Raw genomic sequence first — 26,155 nt, 5'->3', positions numbered from 1 at the left:
AATTTTCCAGACCATGGGAGGTCAGTATTGTCCAGCAGCATTACCAAGACTTCCACTGCTTACTGGGCTCTTAGAAGACATTTAGGGGTAAATTAGAGCTAAATAACAGCACAGAGCTCTGAGAGCTAGTTCTGGGGGCTGTAAATAAACTTTATGGGACATGGGAAACTTGGCCACACCCATGAAAAGTGGACATCCAGCTCACTAAAATCATGCCGGGCCACAGATGTTTCTGGACCAGAGAGTTCTGAACTAGAGAGGTTCAACCAGTATTGACATATGCAAACCGGGGTTTCTGTGTAGAATTTAACATGAACTCATTTGATAATGGAGTCCCAAGTGATCCTAACAGACACATCAGGCTGTTGTTTCATCTGGCAGAAAGTCTTCTGGTTAATGGAGCTCAGTGTCTAAACTGGTTACACACTAAGATGGCTACTCCTTTGTGATGGAGCTAGGTTAGCCTTTGAATCACTCTCTCAAAAAATCCTGCGGTTGTGGCATTGCTTGTTTTCCTGCACTGGTTTTAGAGCCGGACTGCAACTGTCTTTGCCACTCTTGTGTCTCAAGTAGGCTTTGGTGCTGTTCTCGACTTGAAGGGTCACCTCCTTGCCAACCTATTCCACTTTGTACCCCTTCTCTGCACCCGGTTCTCTCACTCTCTGCCGCCAACCCTCTCCGTACCTTTCTCACGTGTTCTCCCGCTCCTCTCGCTCGCGGCTCTGAAACCCAGGCAGAAAGGCTGTTGGCTGGCATTCCCCAACGGCAGCCCCTTTCCCGGCACATTTACTGGGACTCTCCAGCACGTGCTCGTAGAACGTGAATACTCTGGTGCAGTACTGAGCTGTGACCTGTCCTGCCCAAACACAGTGGCTCTTGTAGTGTTTGGAGCACTGTCAGAATAAAAACGCTTCAGGCTCCAAAACAAACATCGCAGGTGGGGCACCAAGACTGACAGACTCCGACTGATGTCTCCAGTATGGGTGGGAGATGCCTGTCTCTTGGCACCATACGGTGCACACCCATCCACACCCACACACACACAGAAATAGAACAGCTGGGGCAGGAGAGGGCAAGATCCGGGCCATGGGCCTGATCCAGCCTGCCAAGCCATTTCATCTGGCCTGCGGCCCGCCCTGCCACACCCCTGCCCCCAGGCTAATCAAGACCTGGGGGTAGGGGAACACACAAAGTCTCCTCCCCTCTTCTCCACTGGGGGCGGACGGCACCAGAACGAGCTGTCTGCTGTTTATAATGGCTGGCGGTTCCTTCTAGGCATCATGCACCCCAGCAACGGGAGGGGGAGCTGAGAGACCTTGCATGCTTCCCCAATCCCAGCCAATTGAGGGCCTGGGGGCGGGGGAGCGTGAGAAGTCTCCTCCCAGCAGGTCATGCGGCACCAGAAGGAACTGCTGGTTCCCACCGTGTGCCCTGGAAGGATGGGGAGGGAGAGACCTCCCATACTCCCCTGCTTCATGGGGGAGGGTGCAAAGTCTCCTTCCCCGCCACACACCGGTGCTGCCTAGAGAGAACCACCCTTTCTGCCTAAAGCTCCCGCCCCTTCCCGGACCAGCCCATGACCCTTATCAATATGGGTCAAGTGCCCCCCCCGCAAAAAAATTATCGCCTGCCCCTGAGCTGGGGTGTACCTAATGTTGTGTGTCAAGTGGTAGGTAAGCTGTGCATGTCCTGCCTGTGGACCAGGTACCTCCAGGACCGATAGCAGGGACCAGCCACTTGGCACGGATGCCAGTAGGCTCGATTCTGAAGGCTAGCTTGTGGATTCCTATAGAACAGGAAATCCCCCTGACTCACTTCCTGCTGTCAGCCTGAAAGATGGCTTCCACGCTTTGGCTTTTAACTCTCCCATTGGAGAGCCTTTTTAGCCCCCATCCCAGGTCCTGCAGAGCTCTCTCTGCCACCCCACCACCAAGCCTCTGAATGTCCACAGTTCCCTGGTGGCCCAATGGGCCATTTGCCCACTGAGAGATGTTGAAGTCTGTCTCGTGTCTCTGACACACCCTAACTCAGGGTGCTCACCGGGAGGAACTGTCATAGATTGTGACAGTGAAACAACCTCTGGCAGGACAAGGTACCCCGGGAAAGATTTTTGGTTTTCTTCCTAGCTCTGGGAAAGGTCCAGAAGGAGTATGTGGAAGATCTGAACCGACCAGGGCTGGGTCTCATGGCTTTTCTTAGACCCAGACAGAAGGGCAGATTTTTAGGCAGAACTCAACAGCCGCCAGCACAGCTTCCCAGCCCTCTGCTTCCTGTGCTCAGGGGGACACTGAAATGTGTGGTCTCAGTAGGGGGCTTTCTCTTCTGATAAACCAGCCCAGAATGCCTCTCCCCCACCCATAACCAGGCGCATGAGTGAATTTTCCCAAGCCGTGCCAAACACCATCTTGCCTTTACCTGCTTGCCAGCGGCACTTTAAAATACCCATCATACTGTTATTGTTTTAAGTGAATGTAATGCTGGTGAAAGGCGCTCTTTGAAGCCCTGGAGACACGAGTCTGTTTATAAAGGGAATGGGTGCAACATGCCTTGACCTTGCCCCAACAAAACCACCTGTTGTCCGCAGATCTATCTGCCACACCACTGAACAACACTGAAATAATCTTGGAGCTTGTGCAACATCACACCATTTACCTCACAATGCCGGGCGGATAAGTAACACGGGCCTGAGGCAGTGGTAGGCAGCCGGAGGCCCTCAGGGCTGGTGGGTTCTATGGTAGCCCACGAGACGTGTTCACTGTTGCCCGCATGCAGGGTTGCCGGTTTCCATCATGTAGGGTTTTTTCTTACCGAAATTTCTAACATGACATGCACTTCAAGCCAGGGCACGTGAAGTGAGGTGCATGCTGAGTGTCCCCAAGATTGACTGTGAGAGCCAGATGCTCCTTCTGAGTTAAATTAAAGCACTGCTGTGGTTCACTCGCCACACCCACAATTCTAGATACACGAGCTCAGGTAGCAAAACTGTCCTATCCCAGGATGATGTCTTGGTTATGATAGTCTCGCTCGCAGCCCACTGGAATGAAGAAGGGCTACTCAAGCAGCTCACTCACTAGCCTACCTTGCCGATCGCTGACCTAAGATGCCCTGAATCAGTCCAGGAGTGTTATTCAGCCCCAGTGGGTGACTCTGTGGTACGGACTATGGGTGATTGGTGATAGGGCCCAGTCATCCACTTTGGAATAAAAAAAGAGGCATCAGGGAAGAAGATGATCCACAAATCATTCCAAACTGAGGAAGTGTAAACTTGTACCCTTTGGTCCATAGTTTTTGTCAACTAGGGGTCACCAAATGAAATGAATAGGCAGCAGGTTTAAAACAAACAAAAGGAAGTTTTTCTTCACTCAGCGCACAGTCAACCTGTGGAACTCCTTGCCAGGGGATGTGGTGAAGACTAGGACTTTAACAGGGTTCAAAAAAGAGTTAGGTAGATTCATGGAGGTTAAGTCCATCGATGGCTATTAGCCAGGATGGGTAGGAATGGTGTCCCTAGCCTCTGTTTGTCTGGAAATGGGTGACAGGAGAGGGATCATGTGAGGATTGCCTGTTGTGTTCACTCCCTCTGGGATACCTGGTATTGGCAACTGTCAGCAGGCAAGATACTGGGCTAGATGGACCTTTGGTCTGACCCGGTGTGGCCGTTCTTATGTCCCATCATGCATGCAGTGGTGCCAGTGATACATAGTGACCCATTTGAGAGAAAGACAGCATTTATCTCCCTCCTCTAAAAGGCCTTTTATTCGCGGTGCTCAGAGACTCCGAGCACTGTGGGCTCCCCATTGACACAAGAACAGCAGGTTTGGCTAGGAACAATCTCGGTGACCCAAAGCACCAGAGAGTGTCGCAGCCGGTGGCATCAGATGTAGGCAGACAATACCAGCATGGAAGATGAATGGACAGTAGTAAATTACCTAGTTCTGTCCAGTCCTCTTGCCGCAAGGAAGCCAAGTCCACGAAATGGTGCCTTATGCTATGAAGGGCTGTAAAGCAGAAGATCCCAGGGCTCCTAGAAGAACACAAAGAAACACCAGGTAGGGAAGAAAGGAGGACTATGTGGAGCCTTCCATTTCCAGGGACTCCCGAGTAAATTTCTCTCACAGTGCAAAACAAAGTGCATTAGGAGCAGCATTGCCAGCAGATCTAGAAAACTGATTATTCCCCTTGATTCAGCACTGGGGAGGCCACATCTGGAGTATTTCGTCCAGTTCTGGGCCCCACATTACAGAAAGGTTGTGGACCAGTGTTTCTTAAACTGTGTTCCGCTGTGCCGTGAGGCAGTCGGCGGTGCGCCGCCGAGAACCACAGAATTCAAAATGGCCACCCTTAAAGGAGCAGGCGGCCTTTTTTTTTCCTCAATTACTTTCCCCCCAACTCTCTTTCCCCCCAATTTTTTTTTTCTCAACAATCCTTGGTGCTCCTCATAAAAAAAAATTGTTTGGTGTTCCTCGGTCTTAAAAAGTTTAAGAAACACTGTTGTGGACACATTAGAGAAAGTTCAGCAGAGGCTACAAAATGATGAGGGAGCAGGCGAACATGACTTATGAGGAGAGGCTGAGGGATTTGGGCTAATTTAGTCTACAGAAGAGAAGAGTGAGGGGGGACTTGATAGCACCCGTCACCTATCTGAGGCGGGGTTCCAAAGAGGATGGAGAGAGGCTGTTTTCAGTGGTGACAGATGGCAGTTGCAGTGGTGGGAGGCCTAGGTTGGATATCAGGAAAAACTTCTTTCCCTGGGAGGGTGGTGGAGCACTGGAATGGGTTCCCTAGGGAGGGGATGGAATCTCCATCCCTAGGGGTTTTTAAGTCCTGGCTTGACCAAGCTTTGGCTAGGATGATTTAGTTGGGTTGCTCCTGCTTTGGGCAGGGGGCTGGACTTGATGACCTCCTGAGGTCTCTTCCAGCCCTAGAATTCTGTAATTCTGTACCATTCATTTTCTGAGTTAAAGGAAATGTAGCATTTCTCCTTGGTTCCTACCATACAGTCCGCTCTCCCTCGGGTTACCTGAGAAGGGCGGTTGCTTCCTATATGCAGCTACTGCAAAGGACTGTCACTCGGTTTCCACAGGTACTGCAGTGACTGGGGACTCTTTCTCTTCCCGCTTGATGTTCTCTGTTCAAGAAGCAAAAAGTGTGGTCCGAAAGGGGCATATAATACTTAGGCCTGAAAACATCCCTCTGGGGACAAGGAAGGCCGGGAAGGAACCGGAGAGCTGGTAGCAAAGGTTAGCACGTTATGAAAAAGTGCGAGGGAGAAACTGACAGGAACTCCATGAGCAGGGGACCTACATATGCATGTCGAGCTATAGCGAGATTGTCTCCGAGGTTTCGATAACACTGTGGGAGGACTCTGACGGGCTTTTGTAACACAGAACGTGACAGCAGCACCTCCTGACAGAAGCATACAAAGGGCAGTTTCAATGGGTTATTTTCAGCTGTCAAGGTGATTGCTGACCATGAAGAATGTATTGGAACGGGGCAATGTATTTTTTTTTAAACCAAGTTCTTCATTAACGATAGGAGCTCCGGAGGGCCAGCAAATAGCAATCAAGCAGAATCTGTAGAATTGACTCTTTGTCTGGATCGATTTTTCTCGCTATTTGCCTTCTAGCACTTAGAGAGGCTTGCTGTTGTGGGGAGGGGCATGCCGAGCAGTGAAAGGAGGGGAAATGGCTGGAAAGATGAGGATCATTTGAACTCACATAAGGTTGCTAGAGCAGGGTTGGTGGAGAATAAAATGTCACCACCTGGAGAGAAGTCTGATCCAGAAGAGACCCTGGAGAAATCCAGAGATGTGGGAACACACAAGGAAATCTCCAGATTGCCTATCGGGTTTCCTGTCGCACTGGAGTAATGGAATAGAGGCAGCTTTGATGCCAGGTGTTGATTTCACAGAGGGAGCTCCATTTTTGTAACTGGTGCTGCCCTTGGTTTTACACTGGTGTAACTGGGATGAGAAACAGGTTTCAGGACTCCAGCAAGGGAATGATTTTTGTAGGGTCATCTCAATCTGTATAGGGTCAGGAATGGCTCAAGAGGAATGTGAGGTCCATATCTGGGCATGCAGCTGATCTACTTAAACCCAGAAATTACCGATTTCCTGATCCTGAACCTCCAAATACAGCACTCTGGAAAAAATTGTATGTGCCCGTGATTAAAAATGGTGTCCTAGCTATGCACTTTGAATCATTCCTATGCTGACTCTCACCTGCGGGGAAATTCCACTTACGCATGCTGGTGTCGGTGATCAGCAAATAAAGATGTTAGACGAGGATACAGGGTTTTTGAAAAGAAAAATTGACACAAGACCAAAAGAATCACAAAGGAATGGGGGGGGAAGGGGATCTCTGTGAAGAACTATCTATCCCTGCCGTTTGTCTACAATTTGTTTCACAAAGCAAATATTAGATTGTCAGCCTGAAGTGTAACTCAATTGCTTTGTTCCAGTCTGCAAATGGAAACAATTAGAAAAAGTTGGCTGCTTCTTTCTACCACAAACCCCCATAGATAGGAGGGAATGTACTGGAGTCCTTTAGCAGAGGATTAGTTTACCCTGTCAGTCAGATCTCATTAGAAACTGCAATGTTTCATGCCCGGTAATCTGCTAGAATGTGACAGATATCGGTGCTGCGTAATATGTTTGAGGGTCACCACTCATCACTTTTCTGTGCCATTAAATCACATATTTTGCAGATGTCTCTCCCTTAATTAAATTAAGCTGAGGAGATGAGCTCTTCACCTGCCAATGCGGCTGCATGATGGCTGCAGAAATAAGAAGGTATAAAAGCAGGCAGCGGCAGCCGCTGTAGAGATGTGGGAAGTGCTGGCACTAGCCCCAGTGTGGGGGATAGGTGGAGCCGTCGCTAGTTAGGAGAGATGGGTTTTGAGTCTCAGTGTTGAGGCAAAGAGGGAGGAACAGACTGCTCCAGAGAACATGTCTGGTGTGGCAACAGTAGAAGGCCAAGTTCTGCCCACGGTTGGGGGGGAAAGGGAAACTAAGCCAAGGCCAGAAATGGTGGAACAGATTGAACAGCTGCCACTAATTAGAGGAAAGGCCTGTTCTGAGGTAGTCTCTAAGGGTACGTCTACACTTCACACTTATTTCGAAATGAACTATTCCGGAATAGTTATTCTGAAATAGCTTATTTCAAAATAGCACATCTACACTGCAGGGAAGCCTCAAAATTAGTCCGAGGTCAGCTACCCTAATGTAAATGTGCTACTTCGATTTAGAGCCCCAACGAAGCACTGGGGAGGAATAACTTAGAATGGCCCTGGTGAGGAGCTATTTCAAAATAGCAGCAGTGGAGCGTCTACACACACCTTATTTCGAAATAGCTATTTCGGAATAGGCGTTATTCCTCGTAGAATGAGGTTTACAGATTTTGGAATAAGCCATCCGAAATTATTCCGAAATAACAGAATGTTTGTGTAAACATTCTCATTGTTATTTTGAAATAACGCTAGTTATCTCGAAATAACGGTGCAGTGTAGACGCACCCCTAGTTAGCACAAAGGGCTGAGGGGCATAAATTCTAATCCCAGATCTGCTCTGGACTCACTGAGTTAACTTAAATATCAAGGAGTCCGGTGGCATCTTCAAAACTAACAATTTTATCGTGGCTTTAACTTTCTGAGGAAGTGAGTTGCAACTCATGAAAGTGTGTGGCTCCTTGTTGTTTTTGCTGAGACAGATTAACACAGTTACCTCTGAAACCTCAATGAACTTGGGAAGGGTCTTTCTAATGCTCTGTGTGTCTCTTGCATTCTGCAAAACAAGAATAATAGAACTGTAATAAATGAGTCTGTGGCCCCTGCGGGCTTCAGTTCTGTCACCATGTTGCCCTGTTGAAGCTTTTTGGAGCTTTATGGTAACCTTAGAGATAGAACCCAGGTCCTGTTGCTCCATAACCACAGGTCTCTACCATCTGAATTAAAGGACATTCTCCATTAGCAGTTATCTCCATAGTGCAAGGGTCACGCCATAAGCAATCCTGGTTCCATCTAGCAGAGAACAGCAGCATGTGCATGGACAGTGAGTTCATTCTACAAGTTAAACCTCTCTAATCCAGCACTCTGGTCTGGCAACATCTGTGGTCCGGCATGATTTTAGCCAGATGTCCACTTGCCATGGGTTGTGGCCGTTTCCAGCAGTCCCATAAAGTTTGTTCACAGACACCGGTTCTGGCTCTGTGGTCTGTGCTGTTATTTAGCTCTAATTTACCCCTAAATGTGTCTCTAAGAGCCCAGTAAGCAGTGGAAGTGTTGGCCATGCCGCTAGACAATGTTGACCACCCATGGTTTGGCAAATTCTCTGTTTTGACACCCATTAGGTCCTGAGGGTGCTGGACTAGAGAGGTTCAACCTGTAGTATTTTCCTGCTTGTCACACATGTGATCATTTGGCTATAAGTTCACTGTAATATTGTCATGATTATATCTTTCCTGCATCCAAAACCAAATCTGAGTTATTTGGAGAAAGATCAAAGCATTTTACTTAGTATTTCAAATGCTAAGGCTACGTCTATACTGCGCTCTCTTGCGCAAGAAAATATGCAAATGAGGCAAAGCAGTGACTATCACCACGCCTCATTTGCATACTTAATGAGCCACCATTTTGCACAAGGGGCTTTTGCGCAGAATCCCCTCTTGCACAAGAGCCATTCTGCCAGAAAAAAAAGCGGCAGAACGGCTCTTGTGCAAAAGCCCCTTGCGCAAAAAGGGCAGCTCATTAAGTATGCAAATGAGGTGTGGCGATATTCACCGCTTCGCCTCATTTGCATATTTTCTTGCTCAAGAAGCGCAGTATAGATGTAGCCTAAGAGTATTAATTATTAGAAAATTGGATGGTGAGGTGTGATTCTCAGGAGTTAGACACTAAGGTGTTTTAATACAAAGTGGCACACCTGGGTTTTGTTGGCTCAAATGCAAACCAGGAAACGGATGCGTGGATTAGATGATACTGCAGTGCTGAAAGTGATTGGTCCCTGAGTGCACAGCAGCGCCAACCACATGGTGGACGCAGGCCAGGCGACTCCTGTCTGTCCATCATGGATCCTCTGGTGAAGCAAACATTCGCAGTTCTGACTAAGATGCAGGAAACATGGAGTTGAGGTAAATTTCTGATTCCACACAAGCATTAACATATCTGGCAGATGGAGACTGTCTGAGAACATTTTGCGGAGTGGCATCTGCAACATGCCTGATTGGCATTCCTGAACCTTTCACACATCAGATGTCGAATTTCAACACACATACTCTGATGTGGCAATTAAATTTGTCCCATTATGACGCGGTGCTCTCTAGCCAAGAAAAAAGTGTGAATTCAGGTAGATATTTAAAACCTGAAGTTTGGGGTTTAAAGACGAGCTTTAAAATAATGATATCAAAATTGCTGTGTTTGAACATACGCATATGATGTTGATTTATAAGAAGGGTATATTCTTTTCAGGAAATGATCTCCAGCATGTAATTTCTTACTTAGGCACTATTGCAAGCTGCAAAGCTTGCCTAGAATTTAATTTTTGTTTTACTCCAGATCTCAGATCAAATACATCAAGGATATAAAATTCAGATGGGAGACCTACAGCACATATAGACATTGTCTAAAGCTAAAGTTTGTGCGTGTATTTGAGTTGTGTATCAGATACCATATCTAGTTGCAAAATGAGGTCTCCTCACACACGAAAAGAGGTGCAAATAGAAATAGTGATTAACAATTTGCTGCTGTGGAAAACAGCTCATTGCTTGTTGAAGGAGACATAGGCTGTAAAAGGTACCTTTGGTAATGAAATATGGTGCAGTGTGATTATCGGTTGCTTGTTCAAATCCGGTGCGGATTGGTAAAGGACTGCATTGTTACCATCTGTTCATTGGTCAGTGGCTTATCTGAATTTGATTGGCAAGTCAGAATCCACTTCCTAGTGACCCACTGGCCACATTACGAAAAGAACTAACAAAATTGGCACGGTATTTCAGCTCAGAAAGGATTACATAAGAAAGGCCATATTGGATCAGACCAAAGGTCCAAAGTATCCTGTCTGCCAACAGTGGCCAATACCAGATGCCCCAGAAGGAGGGAACACCACAGGTAATCCTCACGTGATCCCTCTCCTGTCGTCCATTTCCAGACAAACAGAGGCTAGGGACACCATTCTTATCCATCCTGGCTAATAGCCATTGATGGACCTAACCTCCATGAATCTATCTAGCTCTTTTTTGAACTCTGTTAAAGTCCTAATCTTCACCACATCCTCTGGCAAGGAGTTCCACAGGTTGTGCGCTGAGTGAAGAAAAACCTCGTTTTGTTTGTGTTCACTATGGAGAGTGACCTGCCAGGTGAATGAAGAGGAAGGCTCAGAAGGGCTCATTTCTAGTGCTTGTAACTTGTCCTTTTCTAAAATCAGGAGTAGCTTTTGCTTTCTGGAAGCATGGAACGTGAAGCCACTCTGCATCTTCTGTTGCTGAGTCAGCTGGAAATCTGACTGGGGAACTGTGTTTTGGAATAACTAATGTGCTTTTTGAGCTCTCCGCTCTGAACCTACTCACCTTCTCTTACGTTCTTCTGAGGCAGCATCATATTATACACAAACCTTACCAGGGAGATGCAGCTCTTCATGGTTTTCTCCACAAACAACCAGAGCCAGACGATGCGTTTGTTTTCTTCATGCAAGAACTCTCCCTTGGTGGCAGCCTTTTAGGTGCCCTGTCATTCCCGTACCACTATTCATCTGTCCCCAGATAGAGGAACAGATCATTCGATCCCTTTCTCTGCTTCCCTGAAGGGAATTCTGCTTCAGTGTACTTAGGTCGCTTGGTTGTAGTCTTGACTTTGATAAGCCTCTGTCCCATGTCCAGCAGGCAAGAACTTACAGGCCGTTCCCTCAACCTCAGAATCTTAGGGCTCACTGTGGGGAGCCACCGGGCCCTGCAACCCCATCCCCGTCAAATGTGACCCTCAGCCAGGAAGTAGAACCGAAGGTTTATTCGTTGACAGGGACACAGCGTAGCCCAGACTTGTTAGAAGAGCCAGGAGCAGTCGGTTCAATCCAACTTGAGGAGAAGGGCTCTGGGCCCTGCTCCCGCCTTTCTTGCTCTAAGCCCCCTCTCTCATCCCAAAACCATCAGAGACTGACTCATCCTTCCCCCTTCCCTCCCCCCCCCCGCCCCGCCTTCCAGGCCCTATTCCGCAGCCTGGAGTCAGCCCCACCTACTCTTTTGTTCTCTTTCCCCCTCCAAAGGTGTTTCTGCTGTTTTCTGGTCCTCAGGAAGTAAGAGACTGACATTCTTCCACAGCGAGTCATGTCCAGCCTTCCCCTCCTCGTCCAGATAGTGTTTCAGTGCCCAGAGAAACTGAGGCAGGCGCGCGCACACACACAGTTTTTACAGAATAGCACGGGACAGTAGAATCACATTGACCACCACAAGGCACACAGTGTGAATACAGTCCCCACTACGTCACACTCACCCAACACGATGATGGTGAACCTTGAGGTCATCAAAAGGACGTTACAGCACCTTGTGTGATGCAACCGGTTGGCCCTGGAAGGGTAGAAGCTCCGAGGTGGTGACCATGTGGAAGCTGCCACGTGGCCAGCTGGCCAAAGACCACTTTCTAGTTTTGATGCCATGCTGCCCAAGTCCAGTGGCCCGTGTGGGCAGCCACAAAAGCAGACAAGCCAAGCGCATTCACGAGTGAACTCCAAGCATAAGCTGGTCCTTTTCAAGGCAATTGGTCCGTGGTGTTCAGTTTAAAAGGGTTTTGAAGCATCAGCTGCCAGAGCAGGATGTTGGACCGGAAGGATCCAATATCTGATAAAGCAGGTCCTGTGTTGCCATGGGTTTTGGCAGCCCGTCACTCGCCAATATTAGTGTCTCTTTCCGGTAGTCACTTGCAAACGCGACCCGCTACTCCTCCCCTTGAGAACTTCCTCTCTCGCAAAGTCCTGAACCAGTGGATTCTAAATTTGGCTACGATAATTGTCGTTCCCAAGGGGTGGCTCGATTCATTTTATTTATTTATTTATTTTGCTGACTCGAGCGGTCTTTGCAGCACTTTCTTTCAAACTGCTGACTCTCCTCTTTGGGGCTTCATTCATTTCCAAGTCTCCCCTCATTTACTCATGAGGCGCGGGGGATGGGGGGGCGGGGAATGGCTTAATATAAACTGGCATATGGTTTAGGTCATTTTTACTGTATGCAGTAAAAATGCAAATGTGTGTGGCTTATTTGCAGATGCAGGCATTAATAACTGATACTGCAACAAGTTAAATGAGCACTTTTACGGATACGTTACGAAGATCCTTCCCCCCCCATATCGTTTGCATGCGCGGAATCAATTTGAATACAACGTGTAAATTGAATTTAATTTTTTATATAAAGTTGCACTTATCTGCTTGAACCATTAAATTTACTGTTTAATATGTACTTTCCAGCTCGCTTGGCTAGAATTTCATTGCTCTTTATCTGTATAAATTTAATTAGCCTTGATATCATCAGTATATTATAGAACTAATTAAAGATTTAGATAAGTGCTGAGGGTGCTTATTTAATACCCTATAAAGTTCCCTTTGGAGAGGGAGAATTTCTGTTCTTTGCTTCGTTTTGCTAGTCAATGTGAAACCCCCAGGAGTGTCATAGATATTGTTTGTGAACAATTATTTAATAGATTTTATTGGCCTTTTGATGCCTTAACATGAATTAAGAAGTTTCATTTTAGATCTCTTGACGTAAAAATCTTAGCCAAAATCCCCACACACACACCTGGTTAGCAGTGTTCCAGCTAAGCTGGGCAGTAGCACAGCTTCACAAGTGATTAATTAGCCCCACCCAGTCAGAGGCTAAGGCCCCTCCCCTGCTGAGTGGGCAGGGCTAATTAATCACCTGTGAAGCTGTGCTGCTGTGCAGCTTAGCGGGAACACTGCTGGGTAGTATCCTGGATTTTGGAGTCTTTCCCTGATAAGAGGTGCAAGTACAGATCTGGGTCAGTGCTGCCACCATTTTTTTTTCTGTGGGGTCTCTGTTCCCCCATTTGTAAAAGAAGCTCCCAATACTCCGAACTCAATGCAAGCGGTAAACCTTAATTCATAAAAGTTCGAGGAGCTGGGTAAATGTACGGGGGACAGGGTGGTATGATGTAGATGGCTGCAGAGAGCCCATCCGCATCTGCTGTGAGTACATTTCACCAGCAGTCGGTGATGGGACGACTCTGAGTTGCTATAAAGAATTCTTTCCCAGGTACCCGGCTGCTGGGTTTTGCTCATGTGCTCAGAGTGTAACTGATTGCCGAATTTAGGGGCCGGGAAGGAATTTGCCCCCAGGCCCGATTGGCAGAGACTCTGGACTTTTTTCTCCTTCCTCTGCGGGGTAGTCTAGGGGTCGCTTACTGGTTTGAACTACAGTAAATGGTGGATTCTCTGTAACTTGAAGTCTTTAACTCAAGACTTGAGGACTCCTGTAACTGAGCCAGAGGTGATGGATCTGTTACAGGATGGGTGGGAGAGATTCTGTGTCCTGTGACGTGCAGGAGGTCAGACTAGATTACCATGATGTTTCCTTCTGGCTATAAAGTCTACAGAGCCGATACTGTGTTTTGATTTTCAGGGAAGTGCAAAATAGCGTTATATCATAAATTCTCTGTTATTTCTTCCTTTCCCATTATATTTCCTTTAACACACCATTTCACGTCTTGAAAATTTCCATCATTACTCCCCTAAGTGAAGCTGTTTATGCACTCAATTCTTTTTTACTTCAGGAAGTCATTGGTTAGGGTATCCTTCATTTCCTTTCCTAAATGGCTAGATACTCTTGCGCTGCCCTGTTACAGAGCTGCTGTCTTTCTTTCAGCCGACAAGAGGCTGCGTGTCACCAGCGTGTGAAGTGATCCGCTAGACAGCTGCAAAGTGCTTTGGGGCCTTCTGAGATTAAGGATCGTTATTAGGATTGTTGTTGTTGTGTGAATCAGCCCAAAAGAACGTAAATTAGATTGAGTTAAACAAAGAACATCTTAAAATGAGTTATGAGGAATACTGGGACCAGCCCGATCGCTTTGCTACATTTAAAATCATGACAGGATATCAGTGTTCCCTCTCCCTATGAGGAATACATTTTGTTATGTGCACCAAGGCAAGTGTAGATGTGCACCATCAACAGAAACACATGCTGCTGGCTATCGGCGGCTGTGGGTGCTCTGCTGATCAGCTGGGTGTCACCTGATTCTCTTCTGGACATAGCACTCAGAGGATAAATGCAGGAAGTGATTCTGCACAGCTGGTAGGATGGACTCAGGGGTGCAGGAAGTGTTCCATTTCTAATTTCTTTTATGGTGTCGTGAGCGCCGAGTGGGAACGAACCAGAACCCACCTTTGTAGGCGCCTACTGGCTTTGAAACACCCCTTGGAAAACGTGCACAAAAATCTCACTTTGTTTTGCAAGGAATGGGAATGTCTGATAAATACCGGATGTCATGGGCTCCCCTTTGCCCCATGCGTCAAGTTCCAAAGTCTTGCCTGGGCATTCAGGGTTCTGCTGCGGCCTACAGCTTAGATATAAGAAAGTAAGAATGGCCATACTGGGTCAGGCCAAAGGTCCATTAAGCCCAGTACCCTGTCTGCCGAGAGTGGCCAATGCCAGGTGCCCCAGAGGGAGTGACTGGAACAGGTAATGATCAAACGATCTCTCTCCTGCCATCCATCTCCACCCTCTGACAAACCTCTGCTCCCCATTGCTCCGCTAATGACAGCCATAGATTTTCTCTCCCAGCCCTAGATAGAATGTCCCCATGAGCCCCGTTTGCCAACCCATCACCTTCTTGTCTCACCATTCAGATCACCTCCCGGTCCTCCTCCTTCCATAGTGTCCACAAGATAGGAGCTAGGAACTTAGGACTGGAAGGGTCCACCTGGTTCATCTAGTCGAGTCTCATTATCACCAGCCACATCATATTCTAATTCATCAGCTTAAAATTAGTTAGGTTGTTGTGCCCCACTACTCCTATTGAGAGGCTGATATTTAGAACCTTTCTGCTAATTGCTAGCCTAAATGTATTCATGGCCAATATATGTATATTTGTACTTGTGCCAATATTGTCCTTTTGCTTCAGCAGTAAAAGGATTCATACATGAACATGCTCGCTCTTAGTGATGGGCAGCCTAGGCTAATGAATGGGCCACGAATGATCCGCTTCATCTCAGTGGGCCACAAGGCTGCCGTAACCAGAGTTTTAGACTCACTTGTGGTTGCATGTCTAAATGTGGCTGGTTAGCTCCTCAGCATAGGTCATTTCACTTGCTTTATAGAATCATAGACTACTAGGACTGGAAGGGAACTCACTGAGTCCAGTCCCTTGCCCTCGTGGCAGGACCAAGTATCGTACTGTCTAGACCATCTCTGATAGACATCAAAACTCGTGAAGTCATTCTGCCGCTCTACTCTGCACTAGTTAGGCCTCAGCTGGAGTACTGTGTCCAGTTCTGGGCACCACATTTCAAGAAAGATGTGGAGAAATTGGAAAGGGTACAGAGAAGAGCGACAAGAATGATTAAAGGTTTAGAGAACATGACCTATGAAGCCAGGCTTCATGAACTGGGCTTGTTTAGTTTGGAAAAAAGAAGATTAAGGGGGGACATGATAGCGGTTTTCAAATATCTAAAAGGGTGTCACAAGGAGGAAGGCGAAAATTTGTTCCTCTTGGTTTCTGAGGACAGGACAAGGAGTAATGGGCTTAAAGTGCAGCAAGGGAGGTTTAGATTGGACATTAGGAAAAAATTCCTAACTGTCAGGGTGGTCAAATATTGGAATAAATTGCCAAGGGAGGTGGTGGAAACTCCCTCTCTGGAGATATTTAAGAACAGGTTAGATAGACATCTGTCAGGGATGGTGTAGACGGAGCTTGATCCTGCCTTGAGGGCGGGGGGCTGGACTCGATGACCTCTCGAGGTCCCTTCCAGTCCTATTATTCTATGATTCTATGATTCTATGATAGACATTTATCTAACCTACTCTTAGATATCTCCACAGATGGAGATTCCACAATCTCCCTGGGCAATTTATTCCAGTGTTTAACCACCCTGACAGTTAGAAACTTTCTCCTAACGTTCTACCTAAACCTCCCTTGCTGCAGTTTAAGCCCATTGCTTCTTGTTTTATCCTATCCTTTGTACAGCACCTAGCGTATTTTTGAGTCCTGTATACCTGGCTTCCTACAAAACAGGGGGAGGAGCATATAATGGGAAGAATGTTTCCTATTTTTGGTTACGCGAGCACCCAGAGCTGATTTTGTCTCTGCTGAATCCATACCTAACTACCGTTCATTGTGACAGAATCGGCATCGGTGTAAAAACGTGAACAATAAAAGTGATTAAAAAAAATCTCAGAGGGCGAGCTGTGTTAGTCAGTAACTTTAAAAACAAGGAGTGGTCCTGTGACACCTTAAATACAAACACCTCAGTAAACATGAGGTTCCTTATTCTAAAACATCACACCCGAAATCTGAAAGTCTTTCTCTTACGGCGAGAGCAAATCATTCTTAAGGAAATCGTGATTGAATTTTGAATTCACCTGACCGTCCTCTGAAAAACTTTTCTGTGTGCAGGTTAGAGGTTAACATTAGCATTTAAATGGAGAGGAGTATTAATAGCTCTCAAAGGAGCTTGTCTCATCATGATTGCCTTGTCAGGATTTTTTTTTTTAAGTGAGTAACTCTTTTTTATCCTTTCCTCCCAAAAAGAGAGTTCAAGAGATTGAGCATTTTTCACAAGAGAATTGTTCTTTTTTTAAATAAACATGCTCAGAACTGCAGCATTGTTAAGTGGGTTCAGTACTGGTGATTTGGAAGTTTTGTTTTGAACCCATCATTTTGAAAACACGTCCCTCTCTTCTGTTCTTTGGCTTCCTTTGTGCCGTCTCTTCTGATTTCTTCTCAGTGTGTCTTCCTTTCATCCCAGCACCTCTTCCGACCAGGGTGGGGAGGGGAGGCTGCTGTAGGGGAACTGGGAACCCCGCAGCAGCCCCTGTCTGTGGGTAGGTGCTGCCGACAAGGGCTGCTGCTGGCTGGGCAGGTAGCCTGGCTCAATCCCAGCTTGCACCGGGACCAAACCCTGCTGCCGCTCTACAATTTAAAGAGCAGGGGTTGGTCTGCCCCGCCCCCGCCCTCCCCCCTCTGGCTCCTACTGCATTTTAAATTACAGAGTCGCAGCGAGGGTTTGGTTCCCGAGCCAGCGCAAGCCGGGACTGGGCCGGGCTGCCTTCCCCTATCGAGTAGTCGGTAAAAATTCTATCGACTACTCGATTACTAAAATAACCTCATCTTAGCATCCTTAATTCTGACACTGATATGACTACGGCCCATCTGTTGTGAGTAAAGAAGACAGTCACCTGCAGCAGTAGCTTTTCAGGGGCCAGATCCAAAGCCTGCTGACGCCAGTAGAAAAAGTCCCCCCGTGAACGACAACGTCTTCCCACAGCATGTGAAACTGTGAGCGCTGTCCTGCCGACAAAGTGAAACCCACTTGCAGAGGGTGGAAATAAGAGCGTGCAGGGAAGCTGACTTTTAGCGAAAATGCTGGGTCAGCGCTACGTCACTATGTCTGCACGTCACTGTATGGCTATGCGATGTCAACGCTACACCCTAGCTACACTCCGCAGCTTTTAGTGTCGACACAGCCTCGGTGCTAATAGCTGCGGAGTGTAACCGTGTAAAAGATGTATGGATCTGAGGTCTGCCATACCAGGTCATGCCAATGCGCTATCAATTCCAGGATCCCGGATGTTTCTGAAGAAGGCAAATCAAACCAAGTCGGTGCCCCTTGTGAGGCTGCTGGCCGGTTGTGCAAACAGGAAAATTGAATTCCTTCCTGACCCTGCCGGGATCAACTCCCACCAGCGCTAAAGTCACACTGCCAGGGGCTTGGAGGGATGCACTCTGAGAATGCAGGAGCAGGACAGATGCACTGACGGGGACATGAGCAAGATGGGATTAGGCTGGAGTCGGGAGATTCCTCTCCACAACGATTACGCCCGTGGCTTACCGCCTGAAGCATGAACTCTGATTTCTCAGCATACGTAACAGCCCCCGACTCTTCATATTGGCTGTAGCAGTAGCCAGGCCTTTTTCAGATCTGGGGATGGCATGAGACGGTGGCTGACCGCACAGGGAGCCTGGTTCTGGACTCACTAGCTGGTGTGACGACAGAGTTCCTCTTTATTTACCTCCGCGTAAGGGAGAGCAGTATCCGATCCCGAGTGCTGACCCAATACCTCACTGGCCTTTCGCTTTGGGTGGCCCCTTCTTCTCTTACTCGGGGAAGCGTGCACAAAGGAGAGGATTGATGAGTAATGGTGCCCCTCAGAGTCACTAATGCCTTGGATGGCAGTGCCAGAGGACTGCCTGACACCCCCGGGTGTCCTTTGAATGCTCGGATTAGCCCGACGGGGCTTTCCCATAGGCGCGCAATACAAGGAAGATGCTGCACTTTACTCGGGATGATCACAGGAGCCTTTGCAAATTCACGGTCCCTTGGCGGAGAACACCCTGCTGAGAGTGAATCTATCTCGGGGATACTCAGACTGAGGCTCGGGAGATGCCAGTGGCTCTTCAGTGTGTCGCCTGTGCAGTGTTCCCTCTGAACTACGCAGCTTCACAGGTGATTAATCAGCCATTAATCAGCCCTGCCCAATCAGTCAGCTCCATGCACAGAGCCCTGAGTCTCTGACTGGGTGGGGCCGATTAACCACCTGTGAAGCTCTGCTGCCAGGCAGCTTAGAGGGAACAGCACATAATATTAAAACATGGCGTGATTTAATAAGTAACGAATCAGGATGCTTTTGCTATAGCATTAACCACTTGTAGAATCAAGTGGCTCCTTAGAGGCTAACCAGAATACGTAGTAGAATCATGAGCTTTCCTGGGCAAAACCCACTTTCTCAGATGAATTTTTGTCCATCACATCTGAGGAAGTGGGTTTTGCCCACCAAAGCTCATGATTCTATATATTTTGGTTAGTCTCTAAAGTGCCACAGGGCCACTCATTGTATTTGAAGTTAATAGATTTGCACGGCTACCCTTCTGAGACTTGTAGAAGGCTTAGTCATTTTGCTGTGAGATCTATATTTCTATGTAATAAATGACGTAACGAATTCACACGACTGTGGCTCTTTTGGCTAACGTTGATTGCTCATTTGGCTCCTGAGCCACTGAGGTCTGAGTATCACTGGCTAACCAGTTGTTGTTTATTTGCATTAGCATAACCTCAGAACGAAGAGAACAGTCCCGTCTCCAGCAAGCTTACAATCACACAACTAGTCCTTACTCTCTCATGCAGCTCCCAGCATTCCATTGGATCTTCTCAGGGGAGAAAGGATTTGTGGGAACAGGCACAGGTCTATTCTGTTCTTTAGTGACTCTGATACTGCTCCTGTCTTCATGTCTCTGGCCGCTTGGAGGATCTGATTTTCCATGCCAGGATCCTTATAAACTCAGTCACATGGTGGCTGATTGGAGGCCGAGGGCATTAGGGGTTTTTTGTTAGGTGCATTAATACATATTAGTTTGTATTAACTTGTCTCCTCAGATGGCAGAAGGGACTTCTGATAAATATTGGTTTTTCTTCCCCGTTTTAAATGGCAAGATTAAAAAGCGAAGTGTTTTGCTGAATTCCATTGAGTGCACAGTGGCTCTCCATAACCTGCCCTCCCCTTCTGGCAATCAAAAGAACCTTTGTAGAGGCAGACTGAAGAGCCTAAATAAAAAAAATCACAGAACAAGAGGCTAATTCCACTCACTCTTTCATATTTCATTATTTGATAACATCAGAAGATGAGTCCATCAGAATTGCTTTGGCGAAGGCAAACAGGAGTGTGTCTGATCAATATTTATTAATACTTTCAAAGACCAGGGAGGAAAAGTTGAGCGGGCTCAGTAATGCAGTGAATAATTATTCCTGCAAATCGGGCTTGGCCAAAGGCGATAGTGCCGGAGAGGCCAAGTTTTCGTTTTACCCAATTAAAGAGGCACACCTTTCTTTCTCTTTGTAGGAGATTTTTAATTTTAAAAAAATCTGATTTTGAAAAGAGTGACAGGCAGGGGCGGCCCGTCCATATAGGCGAACTAGGCGGTCGCCTACGGCGCCAAGTTAAATGGGGCACCAAATGGTGGCGCAATATCGAGGGGTTTGGAGGTGGGGGCACCGATTGCATGGTTCGCCTAGGGCACCAGTTGCTGGCAGCTAGTCTAGGGCCGCCCCGGTGACAGGTGACTTCTGAATCGATTAGGTGCCGATTTCTACTGCAGAAGCTAAGGATTTCAGACAGGTTACGGAGAAGAAGGGGGAGTAACACACTGTGTCATCATGGTTAGCACTTTTGGACAAGGCTTCTATCACCGCACTGCCAATTCAAATTTAAGGAAGGTTAGCAAGGTAATTTGTTAGGCTGCACCCCAAAACCAGGCCTCAGTGTAACATAAATGCTTCCGCAGAGGCTACCTCCAGACTTTACTTTCACTTTCGAAAGGGCGCGTGATTGGCACGTGAGTATGCAAATGAAGCCCGGGATATTTAAATCCCAGGCTCATTTGCACTTTCAAAGTACCTAATCTACATCCTTCTGTCAGCAGAGGGATGTAGTTTAGATACACCCAGAGACAAATAAGAAGGGTGTAATCCAGTGTTCCCTCCAATCTTTTCCATCCATGTGTGGATTTTTTTCCATCCATGTGCAGAATAAATTTTCTTTATGCACACCAAGGCTTGTGCAAATGTGCACCACTGGTAGGAACAAACCACCTTGCTGTCGGTGCTCTGCTAATCACCTGGACAGTATTGGTGTAGACGGAGCTTGATCCTGCCTTGAGGGTGGGGGGCTGGACTCGACGACCTCTCGAGGTCCCTTCCAGTCCTATTATTCTATGATTCTATGACCTGAGACCCCCCGGCATACAAACCGGAGCACTCCTCAGTTTTAGAGATGACCTTGTCTCGGTGCCACAGAGTTCACATTGCGACAGGCTAGATTCTCCCACTGTGCTGGTCTGGCTACGCTCCAGCCGAGATGTTATCTCTCTCCGTGTCCTTCAAGACTTAATCCACAGCGGCGGCTTGAAGGATTTGTTCCCGTCGCTCAGGTCTGTTCCAGTGATCCTCGTCCTGAGCCGACCGAGAGGGGTTGGGCTGGAGGCTGATTCTGAGAGAGGGATGAAGGGGACACGACAGGAGTCCAGATCCTACCAGCCCTCCTACGTTGGTGCATAGGAACCAGCAGAGGCGGACAGAATTTCGAGCCTCCAGGGCAAGATGGGGGGGGGGGCTCCGTACTCCCAGAAGGGGCGGGGCGGAGGCAGCCAGTGCTCAGAGCTGTCCGGAGCACACTGCACAGTACACCAGCAGTGATTTAAAGGGGCCGGGGCTGCCGCAGTCTCCTAACAGCTGCTTGCAACCCAGCCTGTTCTTTAGGTCCTGGGGCCTGCACACCGAAGCAGGGGAGGAATATAACATTTAGAGCAGTGCTTTCCAGTGTCTCCGATGAGTGCCATTGTAATGCATTCAGGCAGCAGGGAGGAGCAGAAGGTGATCGCTTTCATGGCCCCCCCTTGGAAGCACTTCAATCAGCTGTGGCTCTTCCCCCGAAAGAGCGGCTCGCGAAGCCGCCCGCATGCCCCTGAAAACAGCCCCCGGCCTGATGTGGGCCAAAAGCATTTCTTAAAGGGGCAGTCAGACCACGGCTGTTGCCAGTCCAGAGTCCTGAACCAGAGAGGTTCAAGCTGCCCTCTGTATTGTAACATCCACTAGCAGGGTTTGCCCAGAATTGCAGCCCCTGCCACCACGAAAAGGACTAAGGGTGGAAGGCTTCATCGCCCTGACTCCTCGCCATTGGCCAGAGGGACAGGAGGGCCATGGAGGGACGAGGGCCTGTTTCCTTAAAGGGATAGCAAGCTGCTCCTTCAGGCATCATGCTTCCTGCCTGGGGAACTCCCGACCACCCCCAACACTGCCCTCTGCCTTCATGGCCCACTCTGGACCTGCGACTCCTGGCAGCTTCACGAGATCCACCATTCTACCCATTGTAGAGATGAACGACGACAAGTCCTGTGGCACCTTATAGACTAACAGATTTATTGGAGCATACGCTGTTAGTCTATAAGGTGCCACAGGACTTCTTGTTGTTCCTGCAGATTCAGAACATGGCTACCCCTCTGATAATTGTAGAGATGAGGCACCAAGAAGCTGTATGTCTTGTGAAGGCCGCACAGTGATCGTGCCAGGCAGAGAAACCCAGTGTCCTGATGCCTAGTCCGCTGCTCCAACCGCTAGGCAACACTTCCTCCATTCCACTGTCATTCCCTGATTAAAATGAGCTTGTCATTAAATAGGTTTTACTCTCAGGAGAAGAGGAGGGGGAAAAGCATAAATCTCTCTACCAGTCTCCTACCACCAACCCCAGTGCAGGCAAGTTTAATCGCTTCTTTCCAATTGGCTGGAATACTGGGTTAAATTCCAATCGGTAGGCCAATCAGAGCCCAGCCATTCCATAATGGTCCAGGACTGTTCACTATCAGCCTCCTAGGATAGTGGCACCTTCTTCACTGGAGTAACTCCTGGCTTTAAGGCTTTAAAATTATTATTTTTTTAATTCAGAGCATTTAAGGCTAATTGAAACTCCAGCTTCTGTGCTACCCCTGCCACCTCCTATCTGCTTTAGCTTATTGAAAGAGCCACCTGCACCCATTGGAGAGGCATTTTCATTTTTTGAATGTCTTTTTCAAATGGTGGGCAGTTACAATGGCACGGATGGACTTTGGGGTTAGGGCCCTGCTGGTAGAACTCTCTGCTTCCTATTAGGCTCGCCAGTTTTGCTGGTCCCTCTGCGGATAGGACAAGAAGCAAGGGAGGTTTCGGCTGGACATTAGGAAAAACTTCCTGTCCGGGTGGTGAAACACTGGAATAAATTGTCTAGGGAGGTTGTGGAATCTCCATCACTGGAGATATTCAAGAGCAGGTTGGACAGACACCTGTCAGGGATGATCTACCTGGTACTTGGTCTCACCATGAGGGCAGGGGACTGGACTAGATGGTCTCTCGAGGTCACTTCCCGTTGTAGCATTCTGAGATTCTGGGGATTTCAACCCATGTCATAATCTTTAATTACAGATTCATCTTTAATTCCTTGAGAGTCCAGCCCAATCCTGGAGAGTTGGCAGCCTTAATTCCTACTAATGTCCATCAGTCAGGGCAAGAACATAAACTCATGTCCTGTTAAATGACACCCCCCTGAAGGTTTCTGCCCTGTGACCCAGTTGGATTGGGAGAGTCTGACTGAGCTGCAAAGTGCTGGGAGGTTTGTACTTGTACCCACTGCCCTCTAGAGGCCAATGTCTGAAGAACATTCCTGCTGCTACTGGCTACTGAAGATTTTCCCTGACGGCACAGAGGGAGGGTTTAGGTGTGGATGAATGGTACATGATGTGGAGGGGCACAAGGGTTGTCCTCCCCCCATCTCTCTACATCACCTGCTGTCTCTTGTCGTATGCTTGAATTGTAAGTTTGGGGGGACAGAACTGGTCTTTTTCTTCTGTGGTTGTACAGCTCCGAGCACAGTGAAGTCCGGATCTGGGACTCGTAATACCACTAATCCATAATAACAAAGTCCAGTGTGTGATAGTATAAACGGATGTATTGACTCAAAAGCTCCTGGGATCATGCTCACGCTTGGGCTCCTTGCTTGCTTTCCAGGCAATACTACGAGATGCTGTATAACACGGCGGACGAGCTCCTAAACCTGGTGGTGGATCAAGGGGTGAAGTACACAGAGCTGGAGTACATCTACGCCCTGAGCTTGCTGCACCGTAGCCAGACGGGCGTCGGGGACCAGACGACCCAGAACATGAGGCTGCAGCGCCTGAAGGAGATCATCTGCGAGCAGGCGGCCATCAAACAGGCCAGCAAGGACAAGAAAATCACTACGGTGTGATCCGGACCTGTTTCCAGGAATCCGAGCCGCATGGGCCGCTGCCCTTGCAGTGCCATATATAGTAATGATTGATCAAACCTGTATGTTATGGGCAGGATTGTACTGTCCTGCCAGCCAGGGAACATGCAGCCTGAGATCTGGGTTTGGGGTTTGTTTGTTTTTTACACTTAATCATGCCAAGCTTCCCTAATGTATTACCCTGAGAGCACTTGCACTGATCTGCTGAAATTTGGGCAGGGTGGAGTTGTGGGAACAGAGGTGCAAATAAATATTGGACCATCTCTGTGGAACTACTGCCATGGTGTCCGGACTTTGGAAGGGGTACCCAGCTTGGGGGGAGACACAATTAATGGCGAGATTCACTCTTTGTTAGTCTGACCCTATAAATGGAAGTTCAGCCATCGTGAATGGAAACCGCGCTATGACCGTCAAAGGCAGAGCTAGGTTGAAATTAGTGAAATCGTGATGGTCCTGAAGTTGTCCCAAAGTTTTGCCGCAGGGGAAGTTGATGTGAGCTCTGCCAACACGATTGCTCTTCTCTGCGATACGTTGGCACATTGATTTTTTTTTCCTGTTTTTCCATTACAAAGAGAACTGGTGGCTAGCTCCCGACTGGCGGAACTTAGCTTTCATTTTGGATGGTGTTGAGCCAATTCATGTGTCATTAGAGGTGACACACTGGGTCAGCGGTTTCAATTGCCACTGTACCTGTGCCTCCGAGCAATGAATCATCAGTTTCCAGGGCTCATCCTGTTCCAGATAATGGTGGAAGTAGGCGGAAATTGCCAACTTTTCAGCAGGCAGGGAAACTTCTTCAGAGAATGAATTTTCCTTTTCGTAAATATCATTTGAGTCATTCATCAACTTGAAAGTTCCCCCTGATTCACATCAGAGGTGCTGCTGCAGACGTGTAGGCTTACGCAACTCAACAACAATGAGCAGAAAAGGGAGGAGGAGGTAGGTTGAGGACCCACCAGTTTGAGATGAGTTTCTGGAGCACCATGCAAATGCCAAGCAGCCATTTTTCCTGCCACCATTCTCTACTTTCACCCACGCTGGGCAAGGGTCCTGATGGGTCAGGGCGGATGGCTTTATTCCAGTCGTTAATACAAAGCGTGTATTGTATTCATATTTTAGAGAGGGCAGTTGCCATTCAAGGTTTGGTGTCATGCCCTGAACTATATTCTCTGTCTTGCAAAACTGCTTGAGCGGCACTATCTTGAAAAAACAGCCACATTAAAGGGTGCATTAAAAATCCTTACAGATTGTTGTGGAGTGTTTTTTTTAATGATTATTCATTTTAATATTTATTTTTACTTGCTCAGCATCTAGAGGTTGTCCAGCACGTGACAGCTGGGATACAAGAAGCTTATCCCAGCTGTGTGGAGGAAGTATTACTGCCGCTATACAGACGAGGAAAAGGGGGTCACAGAAAGGTGACAGGAAATGCCCCAAATCGCTAGAATAATATAGATTCTTTGGTGACCGCATCGTGACGCTCAAGAGGAAAGGCACAATTTTTATTCAAAGAACAGGGTTGGGATGGTGTGCTGTAAATTAGTCCTGTGCTCACGCATTGAGAAGAATGAAAAGGAAATAGTGAATAACTGTTCACAGAAGGTATGAGGTAGAAGTCCTGTAAGAAAAAAAAATCGTGTACTCATGTCAAAAACCGTATCATAAGGTGCACACAGCAGAAGGGCCAAATTATAGTGGCACCAGTGATGCTAATTTTGGCATTTCTGCACTATTGAATTTTGCAACTGAAGCATCCTTCTAAGTCATTTCCCTGATTATTTATATAGGGGGGCCAGTCACCCCTGTGCAGAGGGCTTAGCACATGGATCAGTTTCCCCAACAGCATCCAAAATCCACTGGACAAGTGTGCAGAGATGGTCCCCTGGCCTTGAAGAGCTTGAAGTCTCAATGGTTTCCACGGAGATGCAGAAAGGACACTTGATGCATCAAGTGTCCTTTCTGCCAGTATTCACTGATAAAATGAGAGATACTATCAATTAGTCTAGGAAATTAAGCAGCCCTCATCACTGTCATACCTGAACCTCTTGCAATTCTCAATGGATTTCATCCCAGAACACCTCTGGGAGGTAGGCAGGTATCCCATTTTACTGATGAAGGACTAAGACCCAGGAGAGGTTAAATTACTTGTCCCGTGTCACAGA

General features: G+C 47.6%; 1 protein-coding gene across 1 annotated transcript in view; it reads left to right on the top strand.

The window, feature by feature from the left end:
• EXOC4 (exocyst complex component 4) overlaps positions 1 to 25,236 on the top strand; it is a 637,711-nt gene extending 612,475 nt beyond the window's left edge. The window contains exon 18 of the mRNA XM_075925646.2: positions 23,738 to 25,236. Coding sequence (XP_075781761.2) covers positions 23,738 to 23,975 — 238 coding nt within the window. The 3' untranslated portion in view covers positions 23,976 to 25,236. The remainder of the gene's footprint in view (positions 1 to 23,737) is intronic.
• Positions 25,237 to 26,155: the final 919 nt, after the last annotated feature.

The sequence above is a fragment of the Pelodiscus sinensis genome, chromosome 1 (assembly GCF_052426305.1).
Source record: "Pelodiscus sinensis isolate ZL-2025 chromosome 1, ASM5242630v1, whole genome shotgun sequence".
NCBI classification, from domain to species: Eukaryota; Metazoa; Chordata; order Testudines; family Trionychidae; genus Pelodiscus; species Pelodiscus sinensis.
This window is presented reverse-complemented; position numbering and strand designations above follow the sequence as displayed.